The 21,623-nt window shown below is 40.4% G+C and overlaps 1 protein-coding gene across 4 annotated transcripts in view; it reads left to right on the forward strand.

The window, feature by feature from the left end:
* Window positions 1-10,175, forward strand: part of IBR3 (acyl-CoA dehydrogenase-like protein) — a 381,815-nt gene extending 371,640 nt beyond the window's left edge. For all 4 annotated transcript variants that reach the window (XM_089419565.1, XM_089419562.1, XM_089419564.1 and 1 more), the window contains 2 exons: window positions 9,321-9,425; window positions 9,576-10,175. In XM_089419565.1, coding sequence (XP_089275691.1) covers window positions 9,321-9,425; window positions 9,576-9,767 — 297 coding nt within the window. In that variant the 3' untranslated portion in view covers window positions 9,768-10,175. The remainder of the gene's footprint in view (window positions 1-9,320; window positions 9,426-9,575) is intronic.
* Window positions 10,176-21,623: the final 11,448 nt, after the last annotated feature.

Genomic DNA, 21,623 nt, shown 5'->3' on the forward strand with positions numbered 1-21,623 from the left:
ATCAAGATGAGATAAGCAAGAACTCTTAGACCTAGACAAAGACATCCTCTAATCACCACGCCAACCCTTCCTTCCAATAGATGATCCCTATCAAAGTCTCCAAGTGACATCTTCTCAGTAGCATCTCCAATCCAGAATTTCGGCCCCTAACTACAGAATTTCGAACCTGCAGTAGATTCAGAATTTTGACCCCAACAATTGCCATAAACTTCACACATGTGAGAGATAAATAGCCCAAGAACTCGTTTTAGGTCTTTTCAGCTTCTTTTGTTCTTCTCCAACTACTTCTTTCTCTTTTCTGCTTCTCTTCCTTGTAGATCGAACTTGTTGAGTGAGTGCTCCAAATAGGTCGAATTGCCTCTCTATTTATAGCCTTTTTGTTGCGTCGAATTGCCCTAATGGCGGTTGACTTCATGGGGATAGGGCCTACTTGGTGTGCATGTGACAAATACCCTTTTTGACTCAAAAATAATTCTTTGTACATGATACAAAAGCCCAAGAAGGGTCTAATAAAAATGACAACGACTCTATTGACTCAAGACAAAATCTAGAAGCCTTCAATAGAGGCTTTGACCTAGAAAACATTGACCCAAGCATGAAACCCATGCTTTACTAAGTCATTTTCTTTAATAATAAATTTACTTTGACAAGTACAATTATGAAGACCGACACTAGTTACATTCTTCAATAGAAGGACCCATCTTGATGTCCTCAAACCATAAATAAATTTCCACATATTTTTGCAACATATTTGAAAAAAAATTGCATATCTAACAACATCATATATATATATATATATATATATATATATATATATATATATACAACAACATATATTAAAAAAACATATTAGAAATTCATTTATAAATAACTTAAGCAAACAATAAGAAGAATACTTGGTTATAGTGGCTTGGTTACAGTTATCCTTTGGGACCCCTGGACTGAATATGTCACCCTGCCAACTAGTAAAGTCTATCCAACTTCCTAACCCAAAGAATCTCTACAAGTTCCACAGTCCTATGTGTTGAAAATGTAACTAGTGTCGGTCTTCATAATGTAATGTAAAATAATCATTGATGCATTTATTATATTTATTTTTGGTCAAAGCATGTTCTTCATGTTTATAGAGTCAAAAGGAGTAAAAAAAAAATTGTTTTGAGTCAAAGAAAATGTATTTGAGTAATGTCCCATTTGGACGTTTGTAAGAAAAATAATTTTGAATTTTTATTGAGTCAAAGTCCACCAAAATGTACAAGTTGGCCTAGTCCTCCAACAACCACCTATTCGGCCTCATAGACAAATACATATAGAAGATAGTTCAATCACTTTGACGCACACTCACTCATACTCATCATATACATCTTATGCACCTAATGAAGGAGTAATAGACCAAGAAGGAGAAAAAGAGCTCGCACATGTGGAGGAATTTTAGTAAAAGAAGGACGAATTTTAGAGCTAGTTGCAGGCCCAAAACTTCAGGAGCGATATTTAAGGAAAGTGACTAGTTTGATCTATGTTGACTTTGACTTTGGAGGTGACTTGGAGGAGGGGTGGACATGGAGTTTGGTGGTAGTTCTGGTCTTTGTTATGGTCTTGGATATCTCATTTTGATATGATTCTATCAGAGAAGGATTGTTGTTGGGTTTTCCCCCTTGTGGGGTTTTGCCTTGGCCTGGAGCCTAATTTCTGGGGTCTCTTGTCTCTTTTTGATCTTTATGTCTTGAATATATGTATAATTGCTTGATGAAGAGAACATAAGAAGTAATAAGAAAGTAGTTAACATCCACAAGTAATTATCAAGTAAGAGGAATAAAAACTTATCTACCCTATGCTTGGTTTGTCAACCCTCTGAGCCCAAGTCCAAACCATACCTGTAGTGTGTCCACACTCCCATGTCAACACCTCACTAGTGTCCAACACCGAAATCAATCCCTCGGTCTTTGACCCACTCCAAAACCTTCTTCTAAGTTCTTCGTCCAAACCTGCTATAAGAATCTCCCCAAAGTGAAATCCTCTTTCGCTCCCCAAGTTCTCCGTGAAAACAAAAAAATTATTCTCCTACTTCCCAAATTCTCTCTTGCACTTATGCTTCCCCCCGATTCAATGCCACCCACCCCCATTATGTCACCAACCCCCATCCCTCTCCTCGAGCCCCTCTCACGTTTTCTCTTATGCTTGAATTAATTCAAGGGAACAAGCATGTTAGGGCCTAGAAGAGATAAATAATAAAATACTAATAACAATGGAATATTAATATTGTATTATGTCGGTCAACCTTATGGATTCATAAGAATCCTATCAATTTAAATATTAAATAATCATGTAAAAATATAATTTATTAATTGTAGGTTAGGATTAAGGGTGAAGTAAGCACTAGTCAAGCTTAAGGCCAACCATACGCTTGATCATTAATCAAACTTAAGGTTAATCATAGCTTATTCACTAATCAAGCTTAACCATTAATTAATTGTCTAGCATAATAGTCTACAAGATACTAGCATATTCGTGTGGGGTGTGGGTATGTAGCTAGCATATGAATATCTCATACTTATACTAATAATACTTATAAGAATCAGTCATAGAAATCAATCATATAGTAGGTAGGTTAATAACTTAATATAAGATAATAAGATCATGACCTAAAATAATAAGATCATAACATATGGACAGTATGTGGGAATATGGTGACCTTAATACTATACCCAAAGCTGGGGGGATCAATAGAATGTATTTGACTTGCAAGTTGTGTGACAAGCATATGTTAGGAGGTATTAACATATTAACATTCCATTTGGGGCAAATTCTGGGGTAAAATGCAAACCTTTGACCAAATCCATCTCTAGAAATCATCTGATAGGCCATTCAATCGTTCATGGATAAAGAGGAGGGGAAAGACATCAGGGCAGCACTAAAAATCCAACTTGTAGGGGCCTTAAGAGTGGGGGGAAGTGAGAGTGCTTCTTCAGCATCACCTTCCATGCCCATATGTCCCAATCCCTTAGCTTTCTCATCTTTTATTGTTCCTAGAACCACACCTGGTGCACAACCTGGCATCAAATCGAAATTAAAAAAGAAGGAAAAGGCAGAAGCTGACAGGTTGGTTAGTAAGTGTCTTCTATGGAGTGATGTTCCTTTCAACATTGCCAAGACAAACCGACTCTACCAACTTATGTTTGATGTTGTCGCTGTCGTTGGACCGGGGTACAAAGCCTCCACCTTTGCAGAATTGAGAGGGCCTCTTCTTCAAGATGAAAAGACTGATTGCACTTCTCGATTGGAGGAGTTTAGGGCATCATGGGAACACACTGGATGCACAGTCATGTCAGATGGTTGGACTGACCAGAAGGGTAGGACCCTTCTTAACTTCTTGGTTAGTTGTCCCAAGGGGACAATGTTTATGAAATTTGTTGATGCATCTACACACATTAAAGATGTACGTTTATTATGTGAGTTGTTAGACATCTTCATTCAGGAAGTAGGCCCAAGCAATATTGTCCAAGTCATAACTGACAATGCTGCAAATTATGTTGCAGCTGGCAAGTTGCTTATGGAGAGGTATCCTAACTTTTTTTGGACACCTTTTGCTGCTCATTGCATTGGCTTGATGTTGGAGGATATAGGTAAGATTCCTATTGTGAGGGATATTGTTGAATCATCTAGGAGCATAACACAATTTATATAGAATCATGTATCTGTGCTCAGCTTGATGAGAAGATTCACCAACAACAAACAGTTGTTGTGTCCTACCATTACACGATTTGCCACTACTTTCATATCTCTTCAGTCTCAGTTGAATTCTATGTGGGATGTGAAGAGCATGTTTCTTTCACCGGATTGGCGTGCTTTATCTATTAGCTGCAAACCAGAGGAAGAGGGCATATGCAAACTAATTTCATATGATCAGAGCTTTTGGGCAAGAGTAGAGGAGGTGTGTGCCATTTCAGAACCTTTGGTAAGCATTCTTCGGTTCGTTGATGGACACAAGCCCGCAATGGGCTACTTGTATGAGGCCATGGATAGGGCCAAAGAAGCCATTCATGCTTATTATGAAGATAAGGAAGATGAGGGGTTAGAGAAACAACAAGTCATATGGGGAGTGATTGATGAGCGATGGAACAATACCCTCCATTACCCCATTCATGCTGCAGGTATCTACTTCAACCCCGCATTTTCTTACGCCTGTGGTTTTAGATTTGATGCCGAGGTGATGGATGGATTCTTCACTTGTTGAGAGGATGGTGGCATCTGAGCAAGAACGTGAAGGTATTTCTAAAGAAATGGAGGTATATAGGATGGGAGGTGGCACATTTGGTTTTACCATCACTATTAAGAATAGGACGACCAAAATGCTAGGTAAGCTTCAATTTGTTTCAAACTTTCAAGTTTAGAATTTCAATGTTTTTTTTTTATGTTTCTCGTTTTCCTTTTAACTTGTAGATGCTTGGTGGACAAGTTATGGTGGCAGAGTACCCCATCTCCAAAAGCTTTCCATTTGAGTGCTCAGCCAAACATGCAGTTCCTCTGGGTGTGAGCACTACTGGAGTGTATTTGAAAAAATACATAGCAAAAAGCGCAATAGGTAAAAAAAATTCAAATTAAATTTTTTGAATTCATTTGATTATTTTTAATATTTAAATTTTCTAAGTACTAATTTACAATCTATGGCCCTAATACAGATTGAAGTCCCAACGCCTCAATGACATGGTCTACGTCTACTACAATCTTCGATTGTGGGTGAGACAACTTCAGAAACCTCCTGATGTGGAAGCCATCTCATTGGATAATATTTATACCACTGCTGCATGGAGGGTCGAGATTGAGAGGCTGACCATGGACTCGATCTCGAATTGGTTAGATGTGGATCCAGAGGAGGTAGCAGTTGCAGGGGATGGAGAGCTGGATGTAGAGGAGGAGGAGCAGCATCAGGGTCAAGAGGCAGAGCTAGATGAGGATGATGAGGAGGAGGTGACACCATCTAGGATGGGCGGCAGCAGCATAGGACAAAGGCCACCTCTTTCATCAGTTTCTAGAGGACGACTAACTCCATTTGTATTTCCAGGGGCTGGGCCTTCTTCCTCTAGAGGAAAAGGCAAAGCCATTCCCTATTTTAGTAAAAGGGGTAGAGGATCTCAGTGACTGATTACTTTATGACATGTAGATGACTCATGATATACATTTATTATATTCTTTGTTGATATTTTGACTCTTGAGAGTTGAGACTCAGACAAAACTCAAGATTCAGGAGTTGATTCACTATTTTGATATGTGATGTAGCCTAAGTAACTTGACACGGGGATTCAGGATTCGTAGGATATGGGGATTCGAGTGTCAGATTCAGACACGTTGACCCCACAGAACAGGACACGTTAGGATTTGTTATATATATATATATATAGAGAGAGAGAGAGAGAGAGAGAGAGAGATTAAAAATTAGATATTTCTTATACAAATTCTCATTAATGATACAAATTCATTGATTTCAAACATAGATCTTCATCTAGATGTAAGTTTTACTGTTTACAAAGTAAGTTAGTAACATTATTGCATGCATAGTACATACAAAATTCAAATATTTGTCACATAAATGATAAATCAATGAATCATAAATTCTAAATTCAAAAATGATAAATCATAATACATATTTAATTCATCAATGATCCAATACGAGAAAGACGAGATTGTAAGATAAAGACACTGACAACTGTAGTTTTCTCATTAAGTCATCAAATCAAAATGTGTTACATAGGTAGTGCAATGCCAATGACAAATAGAAATAGAAAATACAAAACAACTACAGGTATACAAGCCTCAAGGCAATAGGTAGCCCATGACTCACGAGTCATCAATCCTCATAGTCATCATCAGAATCAACATCATTGTCCTCATCATCATGGTCACCATTGCTCTCCTCTGCATCCTCCTCCTCTCCTGTATCCATAGTCGCCTCTGCATCTGCTGGTGTGGAGGATGACCCCTCTACAATATCACCGTCATCAAATCTAACAGGCTCTAGCACTGGATCATTGAGATCTATGTTGGGCAATGCCAACTCAACACTGCTGTCCAGACCCATATCATCAGGAAAGACATCCCACATCTTTGTCTTTCCATTCAACCACTCTTCCCTCTACCTGTAAATAAGATGAAGGTTGGTGTGCACATACACCATTGTCTCTGCTTTGGACTGCTCAACCCTGCTCTTCTTAACATTATACAAATTCCCATATGTGCTCCAATTCCTCTCGCAACAAGAGGATGAAGTCACCTGAGAGAGGAGCCTCATGGCTAACTGCTAAAGAGGAGGGCTTGTTGCCCCATGATTTGCCCACCAAGAATAGGGCTTCTTAGCCCCCCTGTCTCAAATCACATCATATCCTACAAATCGACTAGTGCTAGTGGAAAACTCTACAAAAGCATCCTCCACCTCATCAAGCAATGCTCTATCTTGAAAACCCGTCTGAGTGCATCTTTCCTCCCCTATGAGATTTCACCATCCATGTGAGGAGGGAATTTGCGGGAAGGTACACCATTCAGCCACTCATGGTTGTAGTATTTTGGGTTCAATGAGTGAGCTAAACAATGTAAAGGTGTGCAATTCTTGTCCCATCTGCTGACAGGAATATCCTGTATAGTACCACAAAAGGCCTATGGCGATGTCTCATACTCGGGGCACTCACTCTGTAGAAGAATGCCCCTCACAAACTCAATCATGGAATCCCATCCCCCATAAACCTCTCCTAGGATGGGTTTGTCTGTATCTGCAAATCGAAGCAAAGAAATGATGGGGTCCATGATCTGAATAATTAGATCTATCCTCTCCCACCAAGCATTATCTAGCACTGTGTCCTTCACTCTTTTAGGGGCTAGTTGATCTGTCTTTATCCAAAAGGACCAAAACTCAAAAATAACCATGGCCCCAAGAGTGGGCTTGACCTCCCTCAACCTCTTCAACATGATGAATGAAGAGGCAAACCGTGTATCAACAATCTTCAACAATGATAGATTGTTGTACTCCTTGTAGATAGTGAGGGCATTTGTATGATTTTGCACAAAGTTATAGATGTGTCGTGCATCCTCAATAATGTTACCAATCCAAAGCACATCGGAAGCAATGGATTTCAGTGCTAAGTTCAATGAATGGACAATGCAAGGTGTCCAAAACACTTGTGGATATTTAGCTTCCACAATCATGCCAGCAGCCTTGCAAACAAGTGCATTATCTGTAATGATTTGCACACAAGAATCAACACCTACATTTTCAATACCTTAATAAACAACTCACCCATAAATTGTGCATCCTTGTATTCTCCAAGTGTATCCACTGCTTTCAAGAAAACTGGACCATTCGAGGAAGACACCATGAAGTTGATGAGTGGGTGTCATGCTGGATCTGTCCATCCATCAGAAACAATGCTAACCCCAGATGTTGGCCATGATGTTTTAATAGGCTCAAGCATTTTTTGCACCTCTTTTTTTGCCTTCGTCAACAATGTGGTTCTAAGCTTCTCTGAACAAGGAGGCAGATACCATGATGGAGACCCGTGAGTTAGAGCTTAACATATCTCAATAAATAGAGGTGAGCGTTCAACATTAAAGGATATGAAGTTTTGATAGAAGAAAAGGCAATGGTGAGATCAAACTCTTCTCGTTTCTCTTTTTGAAAAATCTTGTCCATTGGACCAAGTGAAATTGCCTTTCTTTTTGCTGCTTGTCCCCCAATAGAACTCTCAAATGGGAATTTGGTGGTGCCTTTCCTCAAAAATGGAAGGGGGTCATCATTCTTGGTTTTTCTTGATTTTACAGCCACATTTTCCATACCAACAATGAACTCTTTTTCCATTTCTTTCCTCTTTTTTAAAGGAACTTGTGCACAAGCTCCAACTCCACAACCTGGTAAAGCCAACAAATGACTCTTCACACGAAAATATGTGCTTGTGAAAGTACTGTGGCAAAAGTTGCGTCTCCAAGGCACATTGCCTCCTCCATTCCCCTTGCTGCTTGGCCCATCCTCTCTTGTGACATATTTCCACAAGGAATATTTCTCAATGTTACCTTTAGGAGGAAGTCTTCCCTCAACATTACTTGTAGCAAACTCTAATGATATTGGGGGAGGAGGGGCATCTCCAATGGAGACATTCTTCCCCTTCCTTTGCCCCCTACCTGCTGCCCTTGATTGAGCCATGAATACTAAAAAAAAATAAACAAAACATGCACAAATTTTTAAAAGAAATACATATACAAACTGCTGTAATACAAATGCAAAAAAATAGAGAGGAAATGCACTTACTTGTTGCTTGAATCTCCTTGAAAGCGCTCCAAACCCTTGGCTCCTTGTTGCAAACTTCTAACAGCAAACCCACAGCTCACTATTTGCAAAAGGAATGAAACAAAATGGTAAAGAAAATTAGAAATACGCCCTTTTATTGGCCCGCGGGTTCCCTTTCGCCAGATTCAAATCTGATTTTCGTGACATGATGTGTCCGAACGGGACACGATCCGGATTTGATCGTGTCCCATTTGGACACGCTGTGTCACACAAATCGGATTCGAATTAGGGTGAATCGAATCCGATACGCAGGATTCAGACACTTGGCAAAAAATCAACGAATTCGGTTTCATAGGATGTAGCACTAGACTTCATATACATATTATATATTAGCTTTCTTTACATGTTTATGTGGAAATGCATTTATTTGATGTTGTGGGTACTCTAGATGCTAAAAAAAATAAAAAACAAATGAATAATTTTGTGTTTTTTAATTTTGCCAACGTTTTGCTGACTTTTTCAAACAACTCCTGACTTTTAACGATTTTTTCAACTTTTGGACCCTTGCTGATTTAATTCCGACTTCGACTTTTTCCACATTGGTTTGGATTCATATGAGTGCACATTTTTTCATTACTTTTTTTACAAAATTTGAATAGTTTATGTATCTTCTTGTCCAGTTTTGTTTCCAGTTTTTTTTTAGTTTTGATTTCTAATGTCAACTGGTTCGTTCAGTGACCTGTGTAGTTTTGATAACATTGAGTGGAGGATAAAATGTTAAAACAAGTACCACCTAATGGTTATGGTTGTAATTTGCAAATTCAACCATTACAATGTAAAGGCTAGAAGAAAGAAAAAATGCAGGTGTGACAGCATTATCTGTTTCTTTGTCGTCACAGCCCAAGACTAAATATCTTTATTTATAAATAACATCTCTTCATTTTTAGTGTCCAATTTTTTTTTGGCTGGCTAGTTGTGTGTAGGTATGCCTACATACAAGTTAGGAGATTTTTTCAGCCTTCATAAAGTACTTTGATTTTATGATCATTTGCAGTGTCGTTTAGAAATAGAGAAAACAAGATTTTTGGTACTGGAAGCTGCAAATCAATTGGACTTGTTTGGCAATAAAGTTGCCAGAGGAGCAATTGCCATGGCTAAGGTAAATATTTAGTCTAAAAAGTCTTACCTTTACTCAATTCGAATTTTGAACATATTATGTTTCTGTTATATTGTTTTTAATAAATTCTTGAACATTTGATGGTACTTCACCTTTGTAATGTAAGGGTCAAATTTATTTGGTATAAAACAGGTTGCAGCTCCAAACATGGCTTTGAAAGTACTTGATACAGCAATCCAAGTTCATGGTGCCGCGGGTGTAAGCACAGACTTTGCACTTTCCTACCTCTGGGCTTCTGCTCGAACTTTGCGATTAGCAGATGGCCCTGATGAGGTCCATCTTGGGACTATAGCAAAGCTTGAATTGTCTAGAGCAAGGCTCTGAGATCAAGTTAGTATGTTTTATCAAAAAAATCCATAAAATCCATAGAAAGCAATCATCTCAACTAGATAACATTCTCAGAAAAAACAAAATTTGGGGAAGGATACTTACAGGAGGACATGAAGAATGTTAAATTATATATTTTGGTATGTTCCAACTTGTAAGTTTATTTGTGAACTACCATAGGGTGAAGCAGAGTATAAAGTTTCCATGATCCAAAGGGAACTATAATTTGTAAATGAAAAAAAAACTACCTTTCGAAAGTCACCAGCTGATTAACACTTTTGCTATTCAATTTAAATATTTAGTTGAATAAACTGATTGAAATGATTCTTTTTGAGAGACACTTAACAGTTTGTATAATTATGAATCTGATTGAAAATTACTTATTTATAGATCTAGTTTCATTCCTATATTGGATCAATCATGTTTTACATATTTTTCTCTGGAGCAGTGCTGGATCAGTAATATATATTCTGAAACGATTCCCGCAGATTTTTTTGAAATTAATGATGTAAAAGGAAAAGAGAACCATGGGAAATGAAGAGAATAATTAAAGAGATTATTAATTTTCTTCAACGTCTAGAGATTAAAACTGGCATTTGGAAAGGTTGGAAAGGAAAAGTGGCGTCTGTTGTACACGTAGCTTATCACTACTTGATGCTTAATAACATAGCAAAGGTACAAACATTTTCAATACAACAATTACATTATTGGGAACTGTTTCGTTTCGTTTCGTTTCTTTTCATTTCATTTCATCTTGAAAAAAGCAATCTATTATTAATATTATATCAAAGCTTCACATTATTGGAAATACATTTATAAGTGGGCTTATCTGATGAGACTTGGTCACAGTTGACTTAGTCAAAGATGTATTAAATTTGTATTTTTTAGAGACTTGATTCAAAGATGATGTGTCCTCTAACACTAATCCTACCACCTTATTTGATATTTTCAAATGTCACCTACACTTCCACATACCTCCACCTAATTCTTCACATACCTCCATCCACCACAATTTTGCACACTACATATATTTAATACAAGATGTGTATAGTTGAGGCAATCTTCTTTTCACATTCTTTCTTTCTTATATGAATGTTTATCCTCGTCTCTCGTTGTGCACATTTCAATTTGTATAGGGCCTTCAAGCCTGATTTCGTCTCTACTGCATTTCAAGGTTTTTATTTCCACAGAACGATTCTATTTTGCTAAAGATCAAGCTTTAGGTTTTGTATTCAAGGGGTCTCTTCATTCATCCCCTCGTCCAAATCTACTCCACAACTAAGTTGGCACATGCATTAACTTCCTGGAAATCTAGGTTTTACCTTTGGGATCACTCTCTTCTAACCCATATCCCAAGTTTCTTTTGATTCAACCCTTGCAGCTCTGTTGTCTTGGTCACTGCCCTCCCAAGGTTCTCCTTCAGGGTTATCATCTGCAGTTGTCTTAGACTTGTTTGAAACCCTTATCTGAAGTTCACACAATGAATTTTTTTTGTTGACTATAAGATTCATAGACAATAATGCATTGTGATTTTGCAGGTAGTGAACATGTTGTACCTCATTATATCTCGTACTTTTTGTCTATTTTTTTTTCTCACAATTTTGCTTCATTGTTGTCAAAATTTATGCAGTCATTAGATTCACGATTCCTCCATGATAATCACACAATTTTTCCACTAGCTCAATTGCATTTTGCCACCTTCCTGGCACACTTCTGCCCTTCACTAATTTCATGGCCTCTCTATAAAACTAAATTCATGTTATTACTTTGTATTTCCTTACAAAAGTTACATCTTGTGGAACTAATTTGTTCAAATTTGTTGGAATCTATTGATTCCTTGTGTGTGTTTGTTGTTTCAATCTAGATTGTTGCTCTAGAATAGCAAACTCATCTCATAGTTGCCCAATGTACTAAAAGGACAATAAATCCTTGTAGTATTCCAATATCAATTTTGATAACATCATCAACAGAGTGAGTTCTTTGCAAAGGCACTTGTTGAACAAAAGAAACAAGTTGCAAAACAAGGGAAAATGAAAATTGAATTTCAAGTAAAAGTATTGGTACTCCTATTATTCCTAATGCTAATGGTTGGGGGAATGTTAGAGAATGTTCTCTTTCTGTTTCAAAAGCCTCTTTTTCACCTCCCAAAGTTGATCAAATTATGATGTCTCCTTTCGCCATTGCTAAAGTTGGCTCTAGGTTTGTTGAGATGAAAAATGTTATTTTGGATTCACCCATGCCTCTTCATGGGAACTGAAAGGACCTTGTTGTAACACCTATTGTTATTCATGTTGTTGCCTCTCTTGGCAAGAGCATGGTGTAAGACTCAGATACTTGCAGCTCTTGACCTCATTGTTTCTCCTTTCATGGGTAAAATTAGGATTGATATGTCCTTTCAACAATCTTCACCCTAAGGTGGTTTGTCACCGTTGAGAAATCTAGGGAAAAGTAATTAGGTGATTTCTCTATGATAGATAACTGCTTGTGAATGTTTTTTACTCCTTAGATTAGTATCTTCTTTTACTTATGTTGTTATAGTGTTCTTCTTCATCAAACAATTACCAATGCATAAACCATAAAGAGATAAGAGACACAATGTAGGCTATTGGCCAGGGCCAAAACCTCTCCCAATTGAGAGGAAAACCCAAATGAATTTTCTTCTTATAGAAACTTCAAATGACGAACACCAAGACCATGACCTAGACCCTTCACAAAACGACCTCTCCAAGACCAAGTCACAAAATCCTTCTTCGTTACTTCTCCTTCTTTGACAAGTCAACACAAGTCAAACTTCTTCCTTTATGACACTTCTCGGCTACCCTAAAACTTCAACCTCTTTTCCACATATTTGCAATTCATATTACTGCAATTTTTCACGTGTGAGGAGATTATAGGCATTTTCTTTCTTCACTATACGTGGAGACTTATTTACAGAAACTCGGTTAACAATAGAATTGATGTGGAGACCCTTTAGATGATCCTCTCTTGCATTGTGAGGATATCACTGCAGAAACCTTAGCTTTTTTGTCACACGTGTGAGGTTACGAGCCCAAGAACAATGACAAATACTTTGATATTTCTTTCCTTTTTAATGTTGGTTATATGGTTATCTTTCTTCACTTTAATTGCACTTCTTTTTGTTTCAGATTGACCGAAATTATGTATCTCCAAATGAAGGTCGAGCCGCCTATATATAGTAGTCGGTGCATCCAAAATAAGTTGACTTGAACAAATGCCTAGGTCGACATGCCTTTTTGGAAAAATCATAAGGTCGACATCAAGGTGACTTTGTGACAAGGTCTTGGAGGGTTTATGACACAAATAAATTTCCTTTTGCAATGTGTAACATGCCCAAATGGGTCTTCAAACTTTGACATTGACTCAATAAACTTTATGACTTGATGACAAAAACTTAAGGTTCACAATGGGAATCCTTAACTAAAATAAAATTCCTTGATCATGAAACCCATGATTCAAGTACTACAAAAATAATTTTATTTTCTTCTTTACATCAATTACATAAAATCACAATTACACGTCATTATTGTTGCAAAAAGTGTAACTAGGTTCGGTCTTCATTATTATGAAATGTACTCTTGTATATATAAAATGAAAAATAGATTATTTTTATTATTATCAAGCTTGGGTTTCTTGCCCAAGGAATTTATTTTATAGATCAAGCACTAATTGAAGTGCTTCTAGGGTTTGTCCTAGGTATAGGAGTCATTGTCATATATGAAAGACCCTATGGGCACATTATAAATTGTAAAAGAAAATTTATTTTGTCTTGAAAATGTCAAAAATACCTCCAAGATCAAGTCGGCCTGAGGGCTATCAAGTTACATGAAGAGAAACGTTCACCCTTGAAGAAGGCTATATGTAAGAGGAACTCATCCTCCATTTGGATCATTCACTCACTCATCTTTCATGCAAAGAAGGAAGCAACAGAAGGACGAAGAAGGAAGTGCGAAGAAGAGAAGGACGAAGAAAGTCTAAGTGTTTGGGTCTGTTATGAAACCAGCTCAAGAAAAGATAGATCAATGCCTTAGAATTCAACCTCTTCGAGGGGGCAACCTCCTTTACATTACATAAATGAACAATTCTTGGATGATTCAAATGACAAAACCTCCTTTCTATATATAGGAGTCTAAGGAGTCACAATATAATCCAGCCGACCTAACAATAATAATATAAAGCCACAAAAATAACAATAGAGGGATTCTATGGGGCACAATATGGGGGCAATAGGGGCACAACAATATTAATAAGGGGTATAATTACAATAGTAATGGGGTAATCACTAGTATTATAGGGACCCAACATGCCCCTCGCCTTCAAAAAAGTGTTGTCCTCAACGGTTGAGTAGTTCTGGATACTTCTGCATAAAATTCTCATCCTCCCATGTGGAATCTTCAGCGGATAAGTTCTTCTACTTGATAAGATACTCTGAAATTGATCGATTTCGTAGCTGCCGAATTCTTGTTTCTATGACTGCTTCCGGTTCCAATATAATTTTTCCTTCCTCGTCAAGTTCTGGCAATATTGTTTGAACTGGGAGCTTGTCGCTTATAACCTTCTTTAAACATGAAACATGGAAAACTGGGTGCAATCGAGAAGCTGCAGGAAGCTCCAATTTGTATGCCATAGTACCAATTTTTTGCAACACCTTGTACGGACCATAATACTTTGGTGATAATTTATTATTCTTCTTAGCTTGCTTGAGGGACATTTGCTTATATGGTTGTAGCCATAGGAATACCCAATCACCTACATCAAAACTTCTTTCACTGCGATGTTGATCTGTCTGTTGTTTCATTCTATTCTATGCCAACACGAGGTTATCTTTTAAGAGTTGGAGGACTTGTTGATGTTCGATGTGATGTTCCACTGCCTGAACCTTAGAATTTTCTCTTAAATATGATGTGATGGATGGTGGTTGATACCTATAAAGTGCCATAAATGGGGTCATTTTTGTTGCTGTATGGAAGAAAGTGTTATACCACCATTCAACGAGAGGCAACCATTTGACCCATTGTGTTTGTTTATCAGATACAAAGCAACGAAGATATCTTTCCAAACATTTGTTTACTATCTCAGTTTGCCCATCATGTTACACAGTAATTTGTCACTGTCTTCCTACCAGTCTTCCTACTGTGTCATGAGTCCAAATCATCCATGTTCATGCTCTCTAATGTTGCCAAATGACCCGCTTTGCCAAAGTTCTTCTATCATCGCAACTGTTGTAAAAATAAACGCGCTGATGAGTGCTCTAAAACAGACCTAATGCGCTGCCAGTGCGGAAATACATGTGATTCCCGCGCTGGTCGAATTTCATGTGACAGCGCGACTATTTCTCATATTTGATCGCGCTGACATGACTTTCTTCGTTATTCAGCAACGATGTCAGTGCTCCAGTACAATTAGGCACTCGCGATGATCTAGTCTGGGCGAGTTCGTTCTAACAGCCGGCCTTCTAGATGACTCCAGACCTGGTTGTTGGCCTTGTAAATGTCGCCCTCCCTTCTCTGGCATGTCTGTTTCATCATTTGAGCCACCTTCCTTGGAGATAAGCTCATCCTCCCACCATTCATGAAGACTCCTCCTCCTATTTAAGCCTCCACCATTGTCATGAGCTGCTAGTTTTGGGATTCATAGTGTTTGGAGTGTTGTTGATAGTGTGTGAGTTTGATAGGTCGCTGGTGTGACAAGTGTGGGATTGCTAGAGAGCTTAAGGAAGGTTGTGAAGTGTTTCCATCTTGTGTAAACTTGTGTGAGAGAGAGTTTTGTCTTGGGAGATCTACCTTCAAGGGTGAATGTTTGAGGGACTTGCTGGCTGGACCCACTTGAGAAGGATTTGACGTCAGAACTATGGTTGTATTCTTCTTTGTTTATCAATAATAGACGACTATCATTATGGTTCCACTCTTATTGTCTTTATTATGGTGTTTGAGTTATATCCTTTCTGACTGATATATAGTTGCATCTATTGGATTTTATGCTTGTGTTTGTATCGTTCTTTGCATGTGCAGGTGTCCATGCACGAGAATCGTGAGGATTGTGACCAGCCGGGGCAAAGGAACGAGAGCATCAACTCTTCTACAAGTACTAGCGTTGGAATCCAGGTAGGCTTTCATCATTGGTCTTTCATTTGCAATTAGGAACCTGCGTGTTAGCGTTGTTTGATTGTTGCTAGACCCTGTTTGGACTAGTAGGGATCGCCTCTATTCGCAGAGGGGATTTACCTCCACAACAATTTGGCGACTCTACTGGGGACTTTACCTTGTTGTTTGATTTGTAAACTTTAGACGGAGCCTGAAGCACGGCCAGATAGCCTTCGAAACGCTATTGCTCTGCATTAGTGAAGTAGATCAACGCCACTTCAGTCAATCTCCGGTTTGGTTTACGAACTGAACAGTTTGGAGCTAGCTTTTGTCATTTTTGTTCATTTTTTCCTTGAGTTTGATTTTTGCTCTCTTTTCAAAGTTTGGGGATTAGTTCTTTTTTTTTTTTTTTGGTTTCCTGGTTCGGTCTGGGAGGTGCCTTGTTTGTTTAAAGACTGATTCTCTTGGTTTGGGAGTTTTTGGCTTGATTGTGGCCGTTTTTGAGCATCATCGCGGTTTATAATAAAACAGTCGCGCTGTCATCGCGCAACCCTTTCTGTGACTTCCTGATCATCGCGTTAATACACCAAACAGTCGTGACGGTTCTGAAAATCGGACCATCGCGGGTAAGGCGTGTACTTCCGCGCTGACATCGCATTGTTGCCACGCGTAGCTTCTTATCAGCGCATTGTTGCTGTGTATCACCTGCGTTGATTCCTGTAGAATTGAATTTCTTCAATTCTGCCTCCTGAGCCTGGGGGTCTTGCTATCCCCTGTTATTTTCACTTGGGTTATGACTTGATTTTCATTGTCTGAAGATTAAAACACTTTCTTGTGAGTCTTGTTGAGCGGATCTTGTTTTTTGTCTTGTGACCTAGTTTTATCATTCCAAGTTTGTTGGATCAGCTTTGCTTGGTTACTCGTTTGCAAAGGTTCGTTTACTGCTTGCTTTTGGTTTGCTGAAGCCTTCCTCTTTGCTTGCTTTTGCTTGGTTGTTTAAGTGATTGTTGTTGAACCAGTCTTGACATTGTTTCGATTTCTTCTCACTACCCGGACACGGATCACAGTTGTTTGGGGTCAACCGGTTCTTTTCACATTTGTTTGTTATTATTTCTCAAAGCTTGTTTAATGCACTTTGCCATCAACAAAAAGAAAAATCTCTTTTGCTTTGTATTAGTTAATGAGAACTAGAAGCTTTTCATTTTGATTAGTGATTAGTGATCTTGAAGAAAAGTTTGTGAATTTCCATTAGCTGCATTAGGGAAGCTGTTTGTTGTTTTGTGATCATTTCGTTTGTGTGAAAGCCCTCTAACCCTCTCGTAATTAGCATTCATCGAATGGAATGACATATTTTGGCATATAGTTTGCATTTAGGCAATTTTGAGAGATTTCATATGGTAAGGCCTGAAAACCGAAACCTAATACAAGATCAACCTTAAAATGAACTGAATGAACTTAAAAACGCATTGGAACATAACGCTCACTGTTTAGAGGTCTAGGCTAGAGACGTGCTCCGGCGTCGTTAAACCTAGTCACTTTTGTTTCACTTAAGGTTGGGTGATTCCTCCTTCCGTGACGCAACAAGTGGTCTAGCACGGATTTGAGCTCCCACGTACCGTCGAGTATATGGGGAGACCCCACTAGGTTATCATCCTTTATCCATAGGAAGCCGTGTCTGCCGCCTTACAAGCCGTAACGCACCGAACACAGCATTCGGGAAGATTGACTGCCGTACGGGAAGTCCTTGGTTTTCATATGACTGCCAAGGTGTATATGCAGTTTTACGGATTTGTTTGGTAAACCTTTTTGCCTAGTTCTCCAGAGTAGTCACTTTTGATCCTTTTCAGACTCCTTAAAAGAAAAGGCTCATATGAGCATTTGCCACTTCGGGCTCATTAAACATTCGAAGGCGACTAGAGTCATCTTTTTGCCCTTTTCTCGACTCTTAAAAAATGAAAAGGTCAAGTTGTGTCCTTGCATCTTAAAATTTATTTGGCCGCGATTAACATTTACCCGGTTAGATCTTGTTTGCGTTAGTTTGAGTAGGGTCCTTTCTCGTTAGTTTCCCTAGGTTTTGTTTTGAAGTTTGTCATCCTGGCTGAATCATCGATCTCGTCTCCCGTTCTAAGTGATCAAGGGTTTCCGTCTTCTGTTGCTCCTGAGGTACCGGTTGTGAGCGATACTCTCCCTGTTATCCCAAGTATCCAACCGATTAACTCTCGTGCTCCAGACGACGAGGATTACGAAATTCATTGGAACCCCATTTGGGAGCCTGAAGACGATATTCCTTTTACCCCTCCTGGTGTTTCGACCCCAATGTCTACCTCTGATATGGATGATACATCTCCTAGAGTGAGTGAGACACCTGTTTTGTCGAGTATCGAAACTCCTATCCCAGCCACATCTCCGGTACCCTCACGCTATAAGTCGTTGAGGGATAATGCGGGTACTAGGATCCCTGCTTCAAGTACCATGTGGGACCTCCGCATCACTCCCACTACGGGATCTTTTGTTTCACAAGTTCACAGTACACCCGTCACTTCAGTTCCAACTGTTCCGACTATTTGTGTAGCACATTCAACACTGGTTGTTAGTGCTGTTACGGCATCTTCAGCTGTGACTACTGGTGCTGGTCTGCCTCACGGCCAAGTGAGTAGTGGCCAGCCGGCACATACACCCAGAGTTGTTCATCCTGCACAAAGTGCACCACCCTCTTCTGGTCCCGTTCCAGGAGGGGGGCCATATGATCAATATATGCAAGCTATCCAGGATCCGAACGCGCAAGGTCCGTTTTATTACTACGATTCTACTGGTCAGTTCCTTTATCTTTCCAGACCCTTGCCTACTCAACCTGTTGTTGAGGTCTCGGTACCATTATCCGTTGCTTGGGGCGCCACCACTTACCATGGTGGCCAAGCAATGCCTGCACAGCTTCAGGGACCGCCTAACCAAGGCCAACTGTCTTACGTGCAAACCCCCCAAGGGTAGCAATATTACGGCCAGTCTTACCCAGGGCAACCTGGGGGCCCACAAGGACAACCCTATCAGGGACAACCTTCGGCCGCTGGTGGTCCATCTTTCACTTATCTTACTCAACCTTCTGGTAATCCGGGGCAACCTGGTATCTAGCAAGGTTACCCGTCTGGGCAACCAGGACAACCTTACATCCAACAAGGTCAACCTGGTGTCCAGCAAGGTTATCCATCTAGACAAGCAGGACAACCTTATATGCAACAAGGACAACCTGGAATCCAGCAGGGGTACCCTTCTGGGCAGGGTGGTCAGCCTTACGTACAGCAAGGCCAACCCACTGCCCAGCCTAGTCATCCTTCTGGACAAGTTGGTCAACCTCAAGGTCAACCGGCTGTCCAGCCCGCTCAGCCATTTGTTTCGCAAGGACAACCCTCGGTTGCACAAGGACAACCTAATACCCAGCAAGCTCATCCTTCTGGGCAAACGGGTTCGTCCCAAACCCAACCAGGACAACCTTCCGGCCAGATGGTCCAAGCTCAACCTGTTCAAGGACATCCTTCTGGGCCCCAAACTCAAACTGGTCTTCAGATGCAAGGTGGGTTGCAATCCCAACCTTCTTACCAAGCGCAGCCTGGTCACCAGGCTCAGTATGGAGCTCAGCAACCGTATGGTTACTAGCAACCCCAGGGGCAAATTCAGTGGGCCCCGTATCAAAATTATCAACAAATGCAGGTCACCCCTTATCAGAATTATCAACAACAGTATGTTGCTCCGGTAGGTCAAGTAGGTAATCCATGGGGTGCTGGGGGGTAGATCCAGAGTCAACCGTCTGCTTATGGACAGAATCCCTATGGACAGAATCCCTATGGGCAGAACCCTTATGGGCCGAGCCCGCCCGGACAAAGTCCATGGGGGCAACCGCCACCTGGTTGGAACTCTGGTACTACCTCTTATCCACGGCCATAGATGTCCTTCAATCCTCAGTTACCTTTCTTAGCAACGTTGGAACTGCCAGATGTGTCCAAATTGACTAATGATCCCATTCTTCATAATCCATATTGGCCACCAGTTCCAACCAAGATACCCGGTGATTGCCCGAAATTCGATGGCAAAGCTGGAGAGGACCCTCAAGCCCATGTCATGACCTATCACCTTTGGTGCTCGTCAAACTCGTGGCTTGATGATTCCATCCGGCTTCGCCTTTTCCAAAGGACTCTCACCGGCTCGGCTGCTAAGTGGTACATTGAGTTGAATCGCGGATCCTTTCAAGATTTCAACTCGTTGGCAATGGCATTCCTAACTCACTTTCAGTTGCCCATTCGGTATGAGACAGGGACGCATCTCCTTACGTCTCTTAAACAGGACACGGCCACACATATATCCGATCATATACATGAATGGAGACGGCGTCGTCGTTTGATCAAGTTCTGGATTCCTGATCAGCTCCTAACCGATTGGTTTACAACCTCCTTTGTCCCTGCAATCGCGCGAGACATTGCTATGGGAGCTTGTGTAACTGAAGAGCAAGCTATCACGCGTGCTCAGTACCTCGACTTAGTTTATTCTCAGTCAAGTACCTTATATGATTATTTGCCAGATGCCCCGAGACCCGGAACATCCAAAGCTCCGCCAAAGCCATCTGTTGACGGTGTTATTGGCTCTGTAAATGCATCTTCAAAGAAATCATCTGCGAACCTTGGGAAGCAAAAATCGAATGCTCCTAACGAAAACACTTCTCAGGGTCAATCTAATTCTGGAAACACTTCTGAGGTTAATGCCGTCCAGTCCACCACGGCGGATAAATCCTCGAAAGGAAAGAAGAAAGGGAAAGCTAAGAATAAATCTGAGCAGCCCAGACAGGACTCCCCTAAACCTCCACCCGAGGAAGGAGCCAAACGTAAACCTAAGTATCCTTGTCTTATCTGTGACGAGGATCACTATACTAAAGACTGCCCTAGGCGGTCCGAAGTTAGTTGATTGTTGAAAGGTGCTCCTGGGACTCCTGCTGTGCTTAAAGAACCTTTCCCCTCACAGCAAACTCAAATGGTGGCAGATCCATCACAACCCTCTTCTTCATTTGGCTCTCAAGTATTTATGGCTGGGACGATTCCCGTCCACATCACTACTCGGGCAAAAGAATATCCGTCGCATGCCGGGAAAGAGCCTGAGGTCCCCTCCAGCGCTCCTCCGTCCAGTTCTGGTCCACTCCACATCGAGAGACCTAGCACTGAGACACCCATCCGACCCCCTCCAAAAGGTGTACTCTGGAAGTCTTCTTACAACCCTAATGCTCGTGCTGCTCAACACTACAACATCGTTGAGGACTTAGCTCAGGCTCCATCTGCTATGTCCACTTTGGAAGTACTCCAGAGCTGCCCCTCCCAGAGGAAGTCCTTGCTATCGGCCATCGGTAGCATAGACCCGGCTGACTCGGATCTGATTTCTTTTGACCTCGAAGGCCATATGCCGAGATTACCTCACCAAATCGCTTTCCTCATACAGGTCATTATCAACACTAAAACGATTCATCGTACAGTCATTGATGAAGGTGCTTCAACTTGCATCATGTCTGTTGCCTGTTGGAAAGCTATTGGTTCTCCGACGCTGAGCCAGTCTCCTACAACATTAGAAGCCTTTGACGGAAGAGAGTCTCGTCCTTATGGTATCCTCCAACGATTGCCCATCTCTTTGGAAGGGAAGACGGTTGAAGTGGAGGTCGAAGTTGTTGATGCTAATCTTACCTACAATCTCCTCCTCGGACGAAGCTGGACATACGCCA

Source organism: Pinus tabuliformis, chromosome 4_1 (assembly GCF_031772625.1).
Source record: "Pinus tabuliformis cultivar Carrire ecotype Pingquan chromosome 4_1, CPIR1, whole genome shotgun sequence".
Taxonomy (NCBI): domain Eukaryota; kingdom Viridiplantae; phylum Streptophyta; class Pinopsida; order Pinales; family Pinaceae; genus Pinus; species Pinus tabuliformis.